The sequence below is a fragment of the Nanorana parkeri genome, unplaced genomic scaffold (genome assembly GCF_000935625.1).
Source record: "Nanorana parkeri isolate BGI_ZX_2015 unplaced genomic scaffold, ASM93562v1 scaffold1545, whole genome shotgun sequence".
Classification (NCBI taxonomy): domain Eukaryota; kingdom Metazoa; phylum Chordata; class Amphibia; order Anura; family Dicroglossidae; genus Nanorana; species Nanorana parkeri.
The window spans coordinates 68,938-89,623 of NW_017307813.1; the positions used below are offsets into that span (position 1 = coordinate 68,938).

A 20,686-nucleotide genomic window follows, 5' to 3' on the forward strand; every position below is an offset into this window, starting at 1 on the left:
GTTTAACAGTGTATTCATGCTTAAAGCACAGCTAAAGTCTTACACCTTTTATCTTTTATAGTACTGTACCACCCACATGTTATAATTACTGATTTTTCCTTAGGCATGCTTTCAAATACCAATGTTTCTCACTGCAAATGCTACTTTCCACCCTTTTCTATAGTACTAAGGCAGAGCTGAGTGACAGCCACATCCCTTAACACAAGTGTCATCACATGGACTTGTATTGCAAAAAGAAGGAAGGGGTGTCTGTGCAGGACTGTGTGAATTATTAGGGGCAGTGGATCTTCTCTGATTCCTATTGGACACCACATCTGCTGTCACAAGACACTGGATGTTGTAAATACGAGGTCTATTAGACTGCATCCTTATTTCTGTGACTTCAACTGGGCTTTAAGTTACAATCAAATTAAGGAAGTGTAATTTTATACAATACAAATAATTTCCCCAGGTTTGTCTGAGCACAGACTTAGAGATAGCTAAAGGATATTGTCATCTTTTCCACAAACTTATCCTTCTCATCAGCTGGTGGCGGGAAGCTGTCAATGTTCTTCTGAAGGTCTGATATTTGCTTTTTCATTTGATCCAAATTCTTTTGTAAAGTTTCCGCAGACACTGCAAAATACAAGCATTTCACACAGTACTGTGAGGGGCCATGTTTTCAATAAAACAGAAATATTCAAGTGACTAAAAATCTTAAAAATGCATTCAAGTACCCCAACTACTAACACAAATGAATCTTATTTGTGCATCACATGGCTGTAGATCCTCAAACCATCTGTGAATTCCTGCTTACACTGCCCTTTCTGCTGGAGGGTGGTTCATTTTGTGCCCTTCTGGTTGTAGCACTGTACTCGCTGGCTCTGTCCTGCCACATGTATTACCCTGAGCAAGAATACGACATTATACTTCATTTCTGTACTTGTTTATCTTTTTCATAATATTTTGCATATGTGTAGACATTTATTTATATGTTGGCTGCACTATACTATATTCATAGTGTTCTTTGACACCCCTGATACCCCTGAGAAAGCAGTGCAGTTCCCAAGAAACATGTAGGAGTACATTATATCCAAAGATCACTATGGTTCTTCTTTCCTGTTAAGTGTGTTGTATACGCATAAAGAATGGCTTGACTACCTCCACATCATAGCCCTCCTCTCGAATGGGAGTATCTAAATACTGTGCATGCTGGCCTAGCTCCTCTGTCTCTTCCATTGCTTCCCAACATAAGCTTTCATGTAACTGCAGGGTGAAGGGCAACAAGGAATACTAACAGGGGTGTCAAACTCAATTTAATCGTGGGCCGCATCAACATTATGGTTGCCCTCAAAGGGCCTGTAAGACTATATAAATGTATCTAATATTTATCATAATTGCCTCTGCATTTGCTTATCACTGGTTTTACTAATAACTTAATACCTAGATCTGAAAGTAGAAGTCTAGGAAATGGCCTGGTGGGCCAGATTCGGCCCCTGGGCCTTGAGTTTGACACATGTGCTGTAGAGTGTCCTTTAAGTGAGAGCTCTGAATTCATACCCAAGATGGCAGTGCCCAGCAGCTTTTCTCAGGCCTTTTAGATGTCTACACAAGGGAGGGTTTTACAGGTAAATAATGCGCAGGAAATACATACATGATCTTAAAATAAATGGTTGGGTGACAAGGTCTCTTTACCTGCAACAGAGAGAAGTCAGCTTGCAAACCTGGCCATGTTATATGACAAAGGTGTGTAGATCTCAGCACAGGATATACTGTGTGCCTTTAAACAACTGCATACAAACCAATTTTTTGGCAGACACAGTTACTTATAGGAATTGTACAACTGTAACAATGTCCTGCTGAATTTAACAATTTAATTTTAAAAACAGGATCGACCGCACTTGGCAGGGTCCAAACAAGCAAATGAAACTGCCTCCATCAAGAAAGATAAATATACCTCTACTGGCCTTTTCTACATGAACAATCTCATCTGGGAACTGTAATACATCAGGGTAATCTTGTTCACAGGTTTCAGCTAAGAAGTGTAACAATGTTGTCTTCTGGTCACCTGACTTGGTGTCTTTAAGCTGAAAAAAAAACCAAAATGAACAAAATAACGCCAAAGTTGCATTAGTACAGGAATGAATAAGTATTCATCTCTGCAGAAAGTGATCATTGTCATTTTATTTTACCTTGCAGAGAAAACCAATCTCAAAGCCAAAAGCACCAGCGTTCCGGGACCCGGCATTCATAAAGTTTCCGACAAGCAGAGTGAGCTCTAGAAGGGTGGCAAAGTTCTTACTCTTCTGCACCTCTTCACATGCGGCTGTTACTGCAACAATGTCTGGCTTGATGTTTTCTACATGTTCGTTAAACATGAGTTTAAACAGGATGGCGTTGAGTCGTGGTTGAAGCTGCGGGACTGTGCTCATCTAAAAATAATTACCAATTTTAAAAGTAGTACAGGGTGGTAGTTCCATGGATAGTAAATTATTCACAAAACATACAATGTCAGCACCTTAAAGCATAATGATAGTTCAGCATTTTTCTTTAGTGTAAAGTGGTGATGCACCGATACCGGTATTTTGGTACCGAGTACGAGTACTGATAAAACATTTTCGGTACTCGCCGATACCAATTACCGAGTATCGGAAGTCCCATTCAGGAAGCCAGGTGGCGTGTAATGACTCGCCACCCGGCTTCCTGATAAACAAGAAAGTCCCCTCTTACCTTGGTATGTCCAGCCTGTCAACCCCGGGGCCTCTCCAGCCAGAACGCGGCCTTCCTCCGGTACCCAGTCGGAGGCGTCTAGCGGGCCAATCAGCAAGCCAAGCGCCGTGTAATGACGCAATGCCCTGCTTTCTGATTGGCCGGGAGGTCGGCTCTATGCTCCCTTGTCATGAGATGACGAGGGAGCACGAAGCCAGCTTCCCGGCCAATCAGAATGCCGGGCGCTGCGTCATTACACGGCGCCCGGCTTCCTGATTGTCCAGCTTCCCGACCAATCAGGAAGCCGGGCAGAGCGTCATTACACGCTACACTTCTTCCGGATTGGCCGGGAAGTCGGCTCCATGCTGTCTCATCACAAGTGACGAGACAGCATGGAGCCGCTTCCCGGCCAATCAGGAAACCAGGCAGCGCGCCATTACACGGCCTCCTGATACAGTAAGTACTCATGCTAGACATCGGAGCATAATACTCGGTATCGGCACAGATATCGATACTAGTATCGGTGCATCCCTAGTGTAAAGCTTTGTATAGAATGGGAAGCATTAGAAACATAATCAAAGGCATTCGAAAAAAAAAAAAATCAAAGGAAAGGAAATCCCCTCATAAGTTGGCTGTACACTATTAGAATTTTTTTGTTCAGCCTCACAGGCTAAAAAAGAAACAATGTTCAATTACCCATTAACATAAAACTGCATTGATGAAGGAATCTTCCCCTTTGGCTATTGTATTCTAATAGCTGGCAGTGTAAGCTCTCAGAATACTGAAGAGTGACTGCAGTAAATTGGCTGCAGTTACTGTTCAGCTGACAAATTTTGACCTGGCTTCTTTGACAAAAGTGGATTGAAAAATCGCTTTCTGGCCAATGAAGTGATGCCAACAGGGCGGCACACAGTTTGAATTTCAGCAGGACACGTGTATAGGCAGCTTTAGACCCTTATTAGCAGAACAGGCGTCTCATTGGAAGATTTCCCCTCACCTCCTCTTCTAGTGACAGCGTTAACATTTTGAAATTCCCTGCCACTTTCTGTCCTGGTGGCAATGGCAACACCATGGCAAATAGAGATAGTGGACAGGGACAGCAATAAAAATCTGACAAAGGCTCTAGCCCTTTGCAAACCTAGAAAAAAAATATGTTTTGGCTCCAGTTGCACAGTAGTGAAAGTTCCCTAGTTGTTTGAGTGTGTTACGGGTCCAATACATTCACCAGCCCACATGTGGCTTTTTCACCTATATAATACTAATCATTCTTGTGCAGTGGAAGTTCAATAAATGTTAACAAGCCCTAATGGTGCTCATATATTCCTTTTGTAATTTACCATTGAAAAGTTTAATATCTCCTACTATAATTATACTCATACTCGGGTTAATGTATATACACACATACCACTGTGGGTATATACATGTTTATTAAAAAAAAAAAAAACATGCATAAGAATACCAAAACTTACCACGACTCCAAATTGCTCTGGCTCTGCCAAGTCATTGTACTCATCTTTATGTTCTGTTAACAACTGAATCTTTTCATCTTCTGGCAACTGCTTGATTAGATTCTAAAGAAAATAAAAGTGTAAAGGTAACTATTAATAAGCAATTGAAAATGTAAAACACATCAAACCCACCTGTGCTCCTAATGCAGTCAACAAAGACTTCTATTTCCTAAATATTCTTGGTTAACTTGGGAGTTTCTAAGACAAATTTGTTTCATTATTTTTAAAAATTAATCTATATTTCTAAAGCATTTTTTCACTGGGAGCTCAAAGCACTTTATCTCTGGATCTTCAAACTATTTTCAGGTTAGCAGCTTAAGGCAAGAAGGTTAGCAAGACAGCCAGGGAACTAGCAATTTCAGGAGAAGATGGCATAAGCAGCAGCAAAAAAAAAAAAAAGACATCATACCCAGATGTTCATTGTTTAGGTACAACCAGTAGGATCTGACACTTTTTGGTGCCTGCTATCTCCAGCAGCCTTATATTGGATGGCCATGTTGCATGCCCACACACACTACGCTCACATCACTGTTATGGAGGAGCCAAGAACAGTGTTCAGTCTCTATCTCCTTCCCCCTCTTCTTTACACTGTTATGTTAATAGCTAAAATACAGATGCAGTTGAATTCCCAAGGATAAAGTAAATCACAAGGCAGCAGACATAGCCCATAACTAAGGACAACCTTCTAGTTGCATAAAGACCACCACCACCTCCTACAGTGAGGAAAATAATGATTTGATCCCCTACAGATTTTGCAAGTTTGCCCACTTACAAAGAAATGAAAGGTCTATAATTGTTATCATAGGTGTATTTTAAATGATAGAGACAGAATATCAACCATAAATCCAGAAAAAACATGATACAAATGTCATAAATTGAGTTGCAGCTCAGTGAGTAAAATAAGTATTTGATCCCCAAGCAAAACATGAATTAGTAATTGGTGGAGAAACCCTTGTTGGCAAGCACAGAGGTAAGATGATTCTTGTACTTGGTTACCAGGTTTGCACACATCTAAGGAGGGATTTTGGTCCACTCTTCTTTACAGATCTTCTCTAAATCCGTAAGGTTTCTTGGCTGTCGCTTGGCAACTCGATGTTTCAGCTCCCTCCATAAATGTTCTATAGGATTAAGGTCTGGAGACTGGCTAGGCCTCTCTATGACCTTAATGTGCTTCTTCCCGAGCCACTGCTTTGTTGCCTTGGCGGTATATTTTGGGTCATTGTTATGCTAAAAGACCCATCTTCAGTGTTCTGGCTGAGCGAAGGAGGTTCTCATCCAAGATTTTACAATACATGGCCCTGTCCAATGGCCCTTCAATGCAGCAAAGTCAGCCTGTACCTTTAGCAGAGAAACTGCCCCAAAGCATAATATTCCACCTCCGTGCTTGACTGTAGGGATGGTGTTCTTAAAGGTCATAGTCAGCATTTTTCTTCCTCCAAACACGGCAAGTCGAGTCAATGCCAAAGAGGTCAATTTTGGTCTCATCTGACCACAGCCCACTCTCCCAATCCTTCTCTGAATCATTTAGATGTTTATTGGCGAACTTCAGACAGCCCTGTACATGTGCCTTCTTGAGGAGGGGGACCTTGTGGGCGCTGCAGGATCTCAATCGATGGCGGTGTATTGTGTTACCCAGGGTTTGTTTGATGACTGTGGTCCCAACTGCCTTGAGATCATTCACAAGTTCCTCTTGTGTAGTTCTGAGCTGATCCCTCACTTTTCTCATGATTATCCTTATCCCATGAGGCGAAACCTTGCATGGAGCTCCAGACCGAGGGCGATTGATGGTTATTTTGTTTTTTTTCCATTTGTGAATAATCGTTCCAACAGTTTTCCCTTCTCACCAAGCTTCTTGCCGATAGTCTTGTAGCCCATTCCGGCCTTGTGCAGGTCTAAAATCTTGTCCCTAACGTCCTTTGACAGCTCTTTGGTCTTGCCCATGGTGGTGAGGTTTGAATGGAAGAAAGATTCTGTGGACAGGTGCCTTTTATATACATAACGAGTTGTCGTTAGGAGCACCTTCTTAAATTGAGTACACTAATCTGTGTACCACATACCCAGCCTATGGGAGACAGAATTATTGTTGGTTGGTAGGGGATCAAATACTTATTTTACTCACTGAACTGCAACTCAATTTATAACATTTGTATCATGTGTTTTTTCTGGATTTGTGGTTGATATTATGTCTCTATCATTTAAAATACACCTATGATAAAAATTATAGACCTTTCATTGCTTTGTAAGAGGCAAACTCACAAAATCTGCAGGGGATCAAATAATTATTTTCCTCACTGCATATTCCTCTTTTTCCAGATGTCTGAAAGCGCACTTACCACAACCATAGACTCTGTCAGTACTTCTTCCTTCACTTCTAGGATTACATTTTTAATTTCCTGATAGGGCATGCGATATGAACCCAAAAAGATAGCTGTTAAAAAAAACAAACAGCAATGGACTATAACTTTACAGAAATAAAGTAAATTATATTAGCATATCAGCAAGTAACAATCATCTGTTTTTCATTTTCAAAGTCCACTCAGATTAAAGGGAACCTGTGAGAGATGCAATTACTGAGTCCTGTGACTTCCGGCCAGTCATCTTGAGAGCTGTTCAGACTTCCCTTGTTCTAAGACAAAGGGGTTGATTTACTAACCTTATAAACACGCCACAAACAAGTATACACCTCTGTAGTGTGTTCCCTACCAGCATGATCTATTGGTGCAATCTAGACACCTTTGTAGTGTGTACACACCCAGCAGGTGTGTTGTGCAAAGCCCTGCATAAATTTGCAAGGTGATGTTGTGTAAATTAGCTCTACATTGTGTTGCTTGCGTTGATGAATGCAGGAATGTAAATGCATGAGCTAACCATTTTTGTCTAAACTGTGAAGCAGCATTATATATGCATCATGTGCATGATTTTTCCATATATGGCATTAGTGGAAATATGCTTTTAGAGACTTTTTGGTTGATAAATACGTTTTGCTGTGTAAAAATCACACGCACCTAGTGCGTGCGTGTGTTTAGGTTAGTAAATCACCCCCAAAGTCTCACAAGGTAATTATAGACTGGGTTTTTTAGTACAGCCAGCAGAAAAAAATCAAATTGAAGTAGTGATAGTAGTAGGAAGTAATAATAGTATTAGTAATCGAAGGCCCCTGTATAGGGTTCATGAATTCATTAAGAATGGATTTTGATCAACATGTTGGCATTTTATTCATGACCAGTAAGGAAGACCTTTACTTCTAGTTCAGTCTTTTCAATTTCTTCCAATGGCTCTAGGAACACAAGCAGACCACAAACAGTTGGGTCCAACTTCCCAATTTTTCTGGCCGCAACTTTGACCAATTTGCTGCCTTCCAGTTAGATAATCGTGACCCAATATGCAGGCTTTACCCCTAAGGATAACCACCAGTATCGTTTGATCCAGCGCCACCATATACACACTTTGTCAATTGGTGACGCTAGGATAAGGGCCTAGACTACTACTTTGGACGGTGTATTACATATGAAGGCTGAAGCATTAAACTCAATTAAAAAAGCTACTCTTTTGAATCCACTGTTCATGTTCTCATATTCCTCTAGACCTGCCAATCAAGCTCCTATTTCTTGCATAAATTACATGGGCCATACATAGCCTATTCCTAGAAAAATGGAACATCAACTATTAGGAATAAGTGAGGTGTGAGGGGGCTTACTTATTTGATAATAATAAGCATTTCTCGTAAGTGTTTGTTAACCTACATCATATCAATTACCTAGTGTTATAGCTATAACAAAATCTTGGTGCACTAGGTGCTAATCCATCACTTCTTGGGTGAGACAAGAAAAATAAGGTGTTATTTTTGTGCAGCTACTGTTCATTGGCTGACTGACGGGGTATATTATGAAGGATTATGGGCAGATGTGCTTAGTTTCCAGCTTCCTGTACCCATCAGTCCAAGCATACATGGAAATCCAATTAATTAGAAAGTTTTTTTCCCCCCAACATTGTAACTGCTGATAACATTAAAGAAAATTCTGCGTAAAATAATGATGATAATGCACAGCTGTCCACAGTGCACAGAGAGGTTAGAGTTTTCGGTCAGACCTTTTTGTATTTATTACTGATGATTTAAAACAAAGTAAAATTTATAGCCAGGCAATATGCACTGAAAAATGTAAAGAGAAAGGACTATTCTTTTTTTTTCCAGGCATTGACACTTGTGCTGGGTTCTCTATCCTCAATCACTATACACATATTACAGGCTGCTGGAAGAAGCAGATGTAATGCAGCTTGATCAGAGGTTAAACTTTCTTTATACCTCTGAACAACAGCTGGGAGAGTTCTATTGCACTTATCCACCATCTGCTGCACTACGCTTCTTTTGAAAAGTATACTTGTACGGATTTAACAAACATCCCTGTGCCCTGAATGAAGGATGGTGAATAGGGCCTATTTAATGGCTGTCACAAAATAATAGTTCATAGTTCAGGGTTAAAGAGCACAGTGTGTAGCATAAAGAGAAGCACGTGCTTCTAATAGGCTGTTTTACACAGTTTTCACAAACACCCTTTAGAAAACAAAGCAAAACAATTTAAAAAAGAATGCTTATTAATTAGGAAATGTGATTAATATTATATTAAACGCCATTTCTCTTGATTTTGGTATTCCCATTTAGCCAGCATAATCGCTGGTTGTAAGTGCTAAATTTGATCAGCCTGCATGAAAGTCTGTTAATGTCAGTGCTGGAAAAGATGTCACAAGAAGGACACCAACAATTAATAAATAAAACTATATTGGAGGTTAAAGTTTGGTCATGTGCTTAAAGTGGACCTTTACACTTACAAAAACAAATTCTACCAATGCATACCTCTATGTAAGATGATTAATAATAACATAGACATGCCAGGTAGAAAATGCAGTGATTGTAAAATACTTACACTTGCAGAGCATTCACTTCCTGGTTTGAAAGGGCAAAAAGACTTCAGTTTGCCAAAGCAATGCACACTGGGATTGCCTTATCAGCAGAGCATTGCTGGGAAATCTCATCTGTAATCTCATGAGATCTCAGGGAAAGGCATTTTCCTCCCCTGAGTTGATGTGCATGGTCCCATGTCTTAGTCACATGTCTAGTCACATGTGCCAGAAACCAAGTAAATGGAGAGCTAGCAATCTGCCCTTAGTAAACATGGCCACTGCCAGAAGACTGGGAAAGAAAAGAGAAATAAGGTATGCAAAGAATACAATGGCGGCAATTATCTAGAAGTATGTGTTTGTAGATTGTCTGTCACTACTAAAACATTTCTAAAAGGTGTGTTTGTTGCTATTTTAAAGATATGGGTAAAGGTCCGCTTTAAGATTTTCCATAATTTCCTGGATCCAGTTGGACCATCACTTTCAAAAACAGGGTGAGGACTGGGCTGTGTGTGTGTTTGAGGAGTCTATGAGAAGCACTCCATATGTACATAGAGATCATAGAAATGCACAAAGTATCAAGCTGTTTCCTTATATAAGGAAAAAAAAAGAGGGAATGATACTGTCAACATGTATGAGCATTTAAGACCCATCAGCCAAGTCAGGTAGTAGATTAGCATGCCATCACCTTACACTTATGGAGGTTGAGGATGTGCAGTTGTTTTATCACCTGCCAATCTACAGCTAAGCAAATGTCAAAGATGACCTAATTAGATTGACAGGGGGCATAAGAAGTCTTTTAAAAATGTAATGTGACATGAAAAGATACCACATTCACAGATAAAAGTTGGATCTTGGCCAGGAAAACTAAGGGCCTAGGTAAACTGGTGTCAAATAGGGAACTTCAGAATTCCCTATTTACAAGGCAACACATTTGTTCAACATAAAAAAGCCATTAATGGAACTTTTGCTTCACACAACTGCATACAGAGGGCTTGTTCCACTATGAAAGAGCTGCATGTTACAGCCATGTGGAGGAAAATATCAGGAGGTAAAATTTAGCCTCTTGATCTTTACCTATGCATGTGCCAAGGATCAAGACAAGCAGGTTAGGTATGACACACAGGTCTTGGGTATGCAATATTAAGATGAGCACAGAACACGCTCATTATAATTTCCTAATAGATGCATGACATGACCACACTTCACCGGCAGTGGGCAATGCTACCAAACTTGGAACGGCTGTTCCTGGACTAAGGGTACCGTTGTCATCATGGTAACAGTCTCCAGATTCAGCTGTTTTCAACCAGATTGGGCAGCAATCTTGCATCCGAAGGTAAACACAAAACAGCAATCAAACTGATTTAAAAACCTGCCTGATCACAACCGTTTCCTCAGCATAAATTGCCTGTATGTACCTTCTCTGACCTAAACACAAATGCTTGGTGGGTCTGAGCATTTGTGTTTACACAGCAAGCTACCCATTCAAACAGATAGCCAGATCATACCCACACGTTCTATAATGTCTATGGACAGCTTCAGCTTTCCTAAGTAGGTAATGCAGGGACACAAATAGTTTTCACAACTTAATACCCTGACCGTGAATGTCAGTAGGAAAACTCATCGGAGGAAACCGACTTACATAAATTCTGGGCAGTTTTTTGGTCCAATACTTTAAGTTCTTTAATTTTCTTCTTCGGTGCAGTTTTCTTATCCTCTCCATCTTGCTCGGTCTTGGCTGCAGATCAAAGAGAAACAATAACATTAGCAGAATAACAGATGAAGTCAAAAGGAAATACATCTCGGTAATTCAATTTAATTCCACCTCTTCTCAAAGTCAACATCCCTGTACTCAATGAAAATCTCAATTTCAATGCCTTCAATCTGAACACACCCCAATAAGTCATCTATAGAGATATCGCACACACAGCTGCACACCTGTATGCCCCATTCTCAAAGTGTACAGAACGGGTTATGTCACATCTAAACAGTGATTATACTGGGAATAAAAGCAGCTTGCTCTTACTTGCACTGCTGGCTAATAAAAAGAGTTTTAAAAGCAAACTTCAGTGCAGTAAACTGAACACAGCAATTTATAAAAGGAAAAAGCTCCTGGGGACCTCCTTATACTGTCACTCTGCAGGCCGGGAATTTGTGGATATTGTTGAAATAATTGCTAACTTTGCCAACTTGACCCTAATGCTTACTGCAATGTAAAGAAAGTGTAGAAATTGGGAAGGAAAGCTGCAGACCGCAAGATGGAACACAATAGGCACTGTGAAAGTCCTGTTCAACCTGTCAGTGATGGTGTAAAATGAACATTCTGGAGGGAATTTATTAACGCAATTGCGACGGTTTTATCTTCTTTGATCACTTTTGTAAGTGAAAATTTGTTTCGCAGCTCCAGTTAAGATGTATGGCTGTTTTGCCCAGAGCGTACGCTATTTTCCTGATTGCAAGTGTTTGCGACAGTTTAGCTTTTTGCCTGGAGTTGCGTGTCTTCTTTCCTGGAGTCCATTTAATCTCATTTATGAACAGACATTACAATAGCAACATAAATCTGGCGCAAAACACGTAAAATATATCCCATGCGACCATAAGCGAGTTTAAACACTCGCAATGGTGCCTTTCGCACAGTTAGAATTTTTCCAAGACTGCATCATCAGTTCAGATCTTATAGAAATCCAATTAATACTCCCACTGCACAAAATTCATGACTTTCCGATCGGTATATGATAACGCTTTTCTTCCACACATACAACGTTTTTGTAACTAAACATTCAATTTGAATCACAACAGAACCTCAAATTCTAAAAGTTGTAAGAATACTAAATTGTGGATGGTTTAATGTGTCTATAAGCCCAAAAGAAAAAAATGTAATACATTGCAGCAACCAATTCTTAGATGTGGTGGCTGCATTACTTTTCTTTTAAGCTTTTCCCCTTTATTTTTACCTAGTGATCTAGCCAGTAAGTCTCTTATACAACTTCCTATAACAGACCGAGCTGTCCAACAAAAGTGGCATGTAAAGGGTTGAGACGCCCCATTTAACACTGACTATGGTTCGCACAATGGCCAACTTTTATTCATTTATGTAATAAAAATAAAAATGGTTATTGTCACTGCTTAAACGTGTTAGCTGGAGTTTGGCTTCATTTGTTAGGCAAGTCCATTCAAATCTACTAGTGAATCTTACATTACCCTCTCCATAAGGTGACAATGCTGTTCTCCAAGGGTGGCTCCGTTGCCCTCCACAGTGTGGAACCACCCTAAGACAGGAAGTGTGTTACTGGCCAGATCAGCAGAGGAAAATATAGGGAACAAAAAAAGAAAACCCCTAAAATAAGACAAACTAACACAGCAAGCACCATTAAGAGTTGGTAAGCTGCAATATATTACATTTAGTTTTTTTAGATAAACATCACTTTCAGAATTAATCCACTGGCTGTAAAACTTCTGGAAGAAAGATAATTTTTTTTTTTTTTACAAGAATGGGTAGGCCATGGTTCTTCTTTTGTAACAATGACACATTTTCCTATAGCCAAAGCATACAAAACACAGCTAAACTGGAAAACTCCCCATCTAGGTTGCCTAAGCACTTAGTACAATATGACTCAGTCATGAGAATGAAACTGACTCACAATCTAAGCAGGATATTAAATCACTGAAAGAACACAATGCAGTCTCACACTGCCCCTACCTACTAAAGTCTTGCTGTCAAGGATCACTAGTATAAAAAAAATAGGTTTTCAGTACATGTTCCCATACCTGAAACTCACCACTATGTTTTATGTACACAAAAAAAACACTTTAAAGTTGAACTCCAGGCACAAATTATTTCATTTAAATATATTGTTTAGTAGCCAGAAAGGCTATAAATCCATTTTGTGTGACATCATCACTGTACTATACATAGCATGTGTGGGGAGCAGAGCCGTAGAAGGTACTCAGTGGACTGCACCTACAGCAAAAAACTAGAGGAGGGGGCGGATACTAGACTAGAGGAGGGGGCGAATAAAGAGAGAGCAGCAAAGTCTTTACTACAGGAAGCTCCTGCTCAGAGGAAACGTTTCCCAGTTGCAAAGATCAGGATGAAATACACAAAGAACACTAAGATTCAAGTAACAATTCACATGCCACTTGTACTTAGGCTGGGTTCACACCTAGGCGTATTGAATATGCGCGTTTCGCGTCGTGCGATTTTACCGCGATTCGCGGTAAAAAACCGTGCGACAAACGCGCGTTTCCGAAGGCTACTTGGCTGTATCCCAATGGAAACGCCCGACCAAAACGCCCCAAAGAAGTACATGTACTTCTTTGGGCGTAGGCCGGTTTCCCGCGCGTTCGTACTCGTGGAAAAACGCCCTGATGGGAACCATGCACATTGAAAATAATGGCATTTCCCTGTTTGAGCGTTTTTCCGCGAGTACGAACGCGCGGAAAAACACCCAGGTGGGAACTGGGCCTTAGACAATATTTGATTATTCCAAAGCTAAACTTTTAGAAACTCCCTGACTGCATGCACACAGAAACCAGAAAAATGATCTGCAAAAAGCAGTTGCTATACAATGTATTAAAGACTGGTTGGTAGACATGCATTACAATCTGGACGTCGTTTTCCCAACTTGTTCACCGATCACTGTGGCCACTGTATGTCTGGCATGCAAGGGAGAATTTATGGTTAGATTATATTAATTCAAAGAATTTAAACACACTTGAGAAGGTTCATCTATAACGCAGGGGCCCTGTATGGACTCCTGTGCTATTCCTGGCAACTCTGCCCTTATTTCAACATAAAGATTAATTTATAAACATTTAAAGAAAAAACTGAGCGGTTTGCTTGCATTTTCTAAGACAGATTGGCAAAACAAAAAAGCCTTTTAATGAGTTACACATCACATAATGAGGAACATGCAATATTTAGCATTTTTCTTTTAAATATGTAGATTAAAGCAGAACTCTAGGAATCCTGTTCATTAACCCTTACAGTGGGGCTGCCCCCGCACTGCAAGGGTTAAGTGCTTGTTTGAGTCTAGGTGCTAAAACAAACAAACATATACTCACCCAAAGTCTGAGCCGATCAGCTGTCAATGCGCTCCAGCCAGCCTGTCCCCTTCTCTGCAGCACACTGGAATGTTCCTCAGGTCTATGCACAGTATGCAAACATGATGATTTACTGCACCTTAGACCACTGCAGAGGGGGAGATGCATTCCAGGGACTTGTCTAAGAATTAGCTGGCTTGGAGCCTTGATTGATTCAAAGGAGCAGTTAACCCTTGCAGTGCGGGTAGCCCCACTGCAAGGGTTAATATATAAAATTCCTGGAGTTCTGTTTTAAGTCACAGCAACCAAAGTAAATGGTTACTCCAAGGGATTGTAAGGGATTTTTCTATTTAAATCAATTAAATTGCATCAAAACGCATGTTAAGACATGTTAAAACACACCTGTTAGTGCATTCATTTGCATTATGATGCAAATTGACATGCAGTGTAAAGTAAGCCCACGGCTTACTTTAAGTGACACTAAACTTAGAACTTAGTGACACTAAACTCAGGAGTTAAATTTTTAAAAATACATAAGTACCTTAACTATTAATAAAAATGTAGCTTATTTGTGTATCGCTCAGCTGTAGATCCTCAAATTATCTCTGAATTGGTGCTGAAACTGTTCCTCCTTCTGGAGGGGGGGTACTTTTGTTCCCGATGGTGCCTGCCTGTGTTGTAAAGTAGTCACCGCTCCAAGCTCACTCCTGTGATGGACTACAATCTCACATTTAATTCACTAATTTGTATTGAGGTTGAAGTCCATCACAGGAGCAAGCTTGGCGCGGTGACTACTTTACAATACTACACAAAAGTAGCCACCATCCAGAAGGAAGGACAGTGTCAGCATGAATTCAAAGATGATCCAAGGATCTATAGCCGAGTGATTCACAAATAAGTTAGATTTGTGATTTGTATTAATAGTTAAGGTACTTGAATGCATTTTTAAGTTTTGACTCCTGAGTTTAGGGTCACTTTGACATGAATTGTGTCTTCTGTGAAAGTCAATAAGTTTCCTGTTGCAGTACCAATGGCCACTCCAGATCAAGTCACCGAGAACTGGACCACCACAGGATACATTCGTTACTGCAGATTATATTGCCCCTATTCTACCTCCTAATTATTAGTGTTATATATTTAGCATACATGGACTGCCATCACTGACTCCACTTCTGAAAATGTTAGTTGCCTGGCCATCACCAGTTAATACTTTGCGAGTGGCTAACCTGCAGCAAGCAAGAAGATGGGGAATTCGGCTTGCATTTGCTGTATTTCTGTCTGGGTCAGTTGCTCAAAACATTGAAGCCAGAGACCACCAAGTTACAGTCCGAGTCCTGCTAACTTGGCTGAAATTTGTGATGTGGCCCTGCTGGCACTACCCAGCTTTAGAAAAGTCGATTATTCAAATCGACTTCTGTCGAAGGAGCCGGGTGGAAAAACATCAGCGACAGTGAAGCCAGCGGATACAATACAACAGCTCGGGAACGGAGATTAACCAATCAACGCGATTTAGTGTGGATAGAGGAATCTGCTTGATTTCTTTCGCGCAGTCTGAGGCTAGGTTCACACCTGCACTACACCTGGGACGCGCGTCTCAGGATCGCATGGTCCTGTACAATATAGGCAGCGACTGCCGCACAGCCCCATTGATTTCAATGGGGTGAAATCCGCGCGGCAATCGCAGAAAAAAGGTACGCATACCTTTTTTTTTGCGATACACCACGCGCTGCTGTTTTAGCCGCGTGATCCGCCCGGCGCGACTGGGTTGCCATTAGAAAATAATGGCACCCACAGCGCGATCGGTTCACACCTTGGCGACTCCTGACCGCGCGGAATCGTGCACGATTCCCGCGCGGTGAGGTGACGCTTAGGTGTGAACCTAGCCTGAATATGCGAAATTTGTTAGCATTAGGCCAGCTTAAAAGAGTAAAAAAATATTCTCACAGCTATGCTCATATTGCAAACTGTTGGCACTATATAAATCCTGTATAATAATAATAATAATATGCAAGGGGCCTGTGCGGTCATTCAGCAGCAACAGGGGCATGGAAAGTAAACACAACTCTTAACGGTTTGCATTAACTGCAATCAGTATGGTAGTTCTTCCTTTGAACACAATACTCTGCTTTCAATTAGTTCTTGACAGCAATAAACATATAATTTTGACCAAATACGTGCCCCCTGCAAGAAGCAGTTTTCACTGGTGCCATGTCTGTGAAACGGAGGATGACTTCTAGGCAGTAAGGCGCAGACATTCTAAGGACAGAAAATGGACAGGCACACATGTTTCTCATCCTGTCAGGAAACCATGTGCATCACATTAATCCCAAGGAATTCCAGGAAGAATGACCACAGCTGTCATTCAGAAACAGGAACAGGAAAGCGGAAAGGTCATTTCCAGACATTGACTAAAAAAGGTGAAATCCACACGTGTGCTTCACTATACATCCATGGGGGTTGTAAGTGGTTTCCTCTCCACTCAGTATGTGACCAACCAATACTCACAGGAAAAATAACACTTTGTTTTTGTCTTTAGATAGAGAACACCCTAACAGATACCATTTAAGGAGCTTACTATTTATAGATTATTCCTTGTCAGTACGAAATGTTAAGGAACAAAAACAAACCAAACCAAGAGGAAAAAAGCAGGTAAAAAATACTATATCATGGATTGTCAACACGAAGGACCACTACATACACCACAATATATAAATCATTCAAAAAAATACATTAGTGCAGAAATTCTTAAACCAAATGTTCCAATAAGGATCTACTCCGGGTAGCCTCGCTCACCCCTGCTCTCGTGGTCTAAGGACCTGCAAGTTATCACGTCCAATACAGTGTAATGGACGGGAGGACGCAGAGGGACACTCCATTGCTGAAGCAGAGGGGGTCGTCACCAGAGCAGTATATGAGGGGGAATTTTCCAACAGGAACAACTATTTGGCTGACAACTATCTAATACAGGATTTCACTCACTTTGGGAAGATCTCCTCACATCCTGTTGCATATTGAAAGCAAATCTCTGCAATAGAACGCAGACACTAAGTAGTCTCTGCAACCCCCAAACTATGATGGCACTACACAAATTATCAAAACAAATTATTTATGCCCTACTCCCAATCCTTATTTTCTATTCTAATAACTGTTTAACTCAAAGGAAACTCAGAGACTGACAATGCTGACAACGTATTTTGCATATGCTAGCTCCCTGGTAGTGATGCTGACTCTAGCTTGAATATCATTAGGCCTGGTTCACATGGATGGCAGGCTCCACCATCCCTCCGCAGTGGATGGCTTTTCAGAGGGTGGTATAACAGCAGCTGACCAGCATTTAGAAGGCAATGCTCCTGCCTTTTGAATGCCATTTTTTTTCCTTTTTTTTTTCTGTTTCCTTTGCAATAGGACTTGAGGTTGCAGTGTCGATTGCAATCGTTGTGTTTGGCAAGTGGCACTGCATGGCAAGTGCGATATGCGGTTTACATTTTGCCGTGTCTTCGATGCAAAGCACCCCCACATGTGTGCATGCATGAACAACCGCTATATTAAGTTTTATGTCAACTGCCTGTGTGAACAATGCCTTAGATAGTGACCTACATCAAGTGTACAGATAACCTCTGACATTTCTCCATTGCTTGTTCCAGGTGTGTGTCTCAAAGTATTGAAGCCAAGGAGCAGTATAACACCCAGCCAATTAGAAAAAACAGCTTTCAATTATTTCAAGGTAAGTTTTACTTTAATGCAATTAGCAAACAGACCCAATGACTGAGATCTCAAAAAAATACACAGTATGGATAAATTCTAGACTTGGATCAAAGATGTGAGGAACAATAACTAAGTGTGTGGAAGCAGCAGCTGGCTGACACTCTGCCCATACTACTCAATGGCAGTAGCAACAGCTGCCCCCTGCAACAAGCTGCTTGTATGCGACATGTGTCTTTTCACAAACTGTCAGACTAGAGGACAATCTTACACAGGCCCTTGTGAAAAAACAAATGCAGATGCTGATGTCCCTAGCAAGCAATCAGAATCCAGCTGTGGTTTTTCTTTTATTACCTAAGGCTACATAAGGAGAAAGAATGTAATCCTCTGCTATTGGAAGCAGCTACCTTCCCCCAGTTTTTATATACAAGGCTATTAAAAGGACAATGTCAGATATTTCAGTTATGTTTTCAAATAGGGGTAAATTGCTCCCCTTTTTTCTTAAACGTTTTTCAAATTTAAGTAATGACCTTTTCCTGTCGGTTGGTTTGCGTTTCTGTCCCATCACACAGGGCCATAAGAATAGGTTTTGCTATTCATTCTGAATGGCATCCCAATACACATAGGCAGTTTACCGTTAAGCACAGATGTGAACCATCTGTGTGTTGTGGTGTGATGCGTTAAAAAATGGTGTATGTGCAATGTTATGTGCATTGCGTTTTGACAGCTGCTTGTTGATGAATGTGCGTTATCACAGTGTCCTGCCATCAACAGTCTCTTGTAGCTGGTTTCACTATTGATTATACATTATGGAGAATTAAGCTGGGAGCATAGCACCATCATTTGGGTGTCTAATGGCCATGGCTTTGGGACAAAGGGAACAGCTACAAGAGCTCATCAACCAGCTAGATCAATTTTCTAGTTTGAAGGGCCCAGCAACCAACTACAACTATTGGGTCCCAGTAACTCCACGGGGCCCAGTCCAACCCGAGTGTAATAATACATCAGGCAGTAATAGCAATTTTAAACAAATGTAAAAAAAAAAATGTTCATACAGTTTCAATATATAGATCATCGGTTCTCAACTCGTGGGTCGCGACCCAAAAGTGGGTCGCGACACCCTCTGCAGTGGGTCGCGGTGTCATGTCTGCATAGACTGGCCCATCTGCATTAGAGAGAACTAGAGGGGTAATTTGTGGTTCAGCCTGTGGGAACCTCATAATGTCAAACTGTCCCCTCTCTCCCGGCCTCCCCTGGGCTCTCCGATAAAGTGATATGGCCCGGGGAGAGAGGGGACTATTTCCTCACATTCGGCTGGCGCATTAATATCAGGAGCCATCATATAATCTTTATAAAAAACATTGTGTAATTATTAGTTTCAATGGAAAATGGTCTCAGGAGCAGGAATGCCTGAGGTTAGAGTGTTATGGTACCCTGTAATGATTTTGTATCCAAGTCTGGAACATTGTCTAATGTTAACCATGGACTCGGTCACAAATCCTACTAAAGATCAAAAGAACAAATGCAACTGATAGGAAATATGTTACACATCAATGGAGTTCAGCCTAACAGAGGGGCTTTGTTCCTTGAAAGTTGGCTATAACTTCCTCCCTAGTTAACCACTAACTTTTTTAAGCTTAGCTACTTTTATTTTGACTAAAAGTATGCATAGAGCCCCATTTCTGCCAGAAATTAAGTGCAATTGTCGGCGCCATATACATACCTGTAATAAATAAATAAGAATATCATCCCCTTTCGTTTTAGAGGACTACTTTAAAAGGGTTAGCAGAAATAATACTTGTTTATTGTATATATTATTCAGAGAAATATCCATAGACCTTGGAAATTCTCGTACACAAACTGGCACAATTTCCTAATCTTTCAAGGTGGACATTTAACACTTTCCAGCCCGGTTATGCTAGCCCACATAGTACAGTGAGAGTGAACTGAGAGACTGGCAATCACCTTGAATGTAAAGACAAGCAGATGGGGATTTTGGGTGAAGGAGAGATTATCCTAGGGACTGATCATTTATTTTCAAATGATCAAATTCCTCCATGTAAGGCCAGCTTTACAGCCAGCCCCCGCTGAAAACAACAGTCCTGTAGGAAGCATTTCCTGCAGTGCCTGAATAAGTACAGCATAGTTTACGGTTACCATTTGACGTATTTACTATTTTTTACTTTGAGAAAGTACTCTGTATATCCACTGAGCACATATTTTGAGTAATTGTTGCAAGCTTTACAAGCTTGTACTTCTAGATATTTATTTTTTGTAATAAATGATATGTAAATCAAACAACTAAAATCATACACAATCCGAACATGTTAAAATGGAACTAAAGCCAACAATTTTTTTTGCCGTTTTTGGAGAGTAAAGGAGAGTAACACCTCTTCACTTCCTGTCCCACAGTCACAACAAGAAGTGAGGGAAATCCCTGTCATCACAAGGGTTGGCAGAACTAGGTTTCCGCATTGGAAGATTTCCCCTCTATTCCTGTTCTGATGACAACTCCAAGTTTGGGATTTTCTTTCACTCTCAGTGATAACAGTCAACAGAACAATGGAGAAGCTGAATCTCCCGAACGGGGACACAGATTGCAATTAAAACATGACTAATCCCTTTCCAATCTATCCTAAACTTTTAAAAAAAATACTACTACTACTTTAACCCCTTCGTGACTGACGACGTACAGTGTACGTCGCCAGCATCGGGGCTGTTTAAACAGACTCCCGGCGACTTTTGCCGCCGGGACTCTGTTTAAACTTGTAGAGCCGACTGTCGGCTTTACAACAGAAGCGATCCTGGCGACTTACCTGTCGCCAGATCGCTTCTGCGTCCCGAAGAAG

General features: G+C 40.8%; 1 protein-coding gene across 1 annotated transcript in view; it reads right to left on the reverse strand.

Annotated features, from left to right (window-relative positions):
• Positions 1-20,686, reverse strand: part of DIAPH1 (diaphanous related formin 1) — a 261,743-nt gene that overhangs the window by 21,367 nt on the left and 219,690 nt on the right. Inside the window, exons 19-24 of the mRNA XM_018570519.1 lie at positions 10,735-10,830; positions 6,530-6,624; positions 4,158-4,259; positions 2,172-2,411; positions 1,937-2,066; positions 491-615 (exon numbers count right to left, since the gene is read on the reverse strand). Coding sequence (XP_018426021.1) covers positions 491-615; positions 1,937-2,066; positions 2,172-2,411; positions 4,158-4,259; positions 6,530-6,624; positions 10,735-10,830 — 788 coding nt within the window. The remainder of the gene's footprint in view (positions 1-490; positions 616-1,936; positions 2,067-2,171; positions 2,412-4,157; positions 4,260-6,529; positions 6,625-10,734; positions 10,831-20,686) is intronic.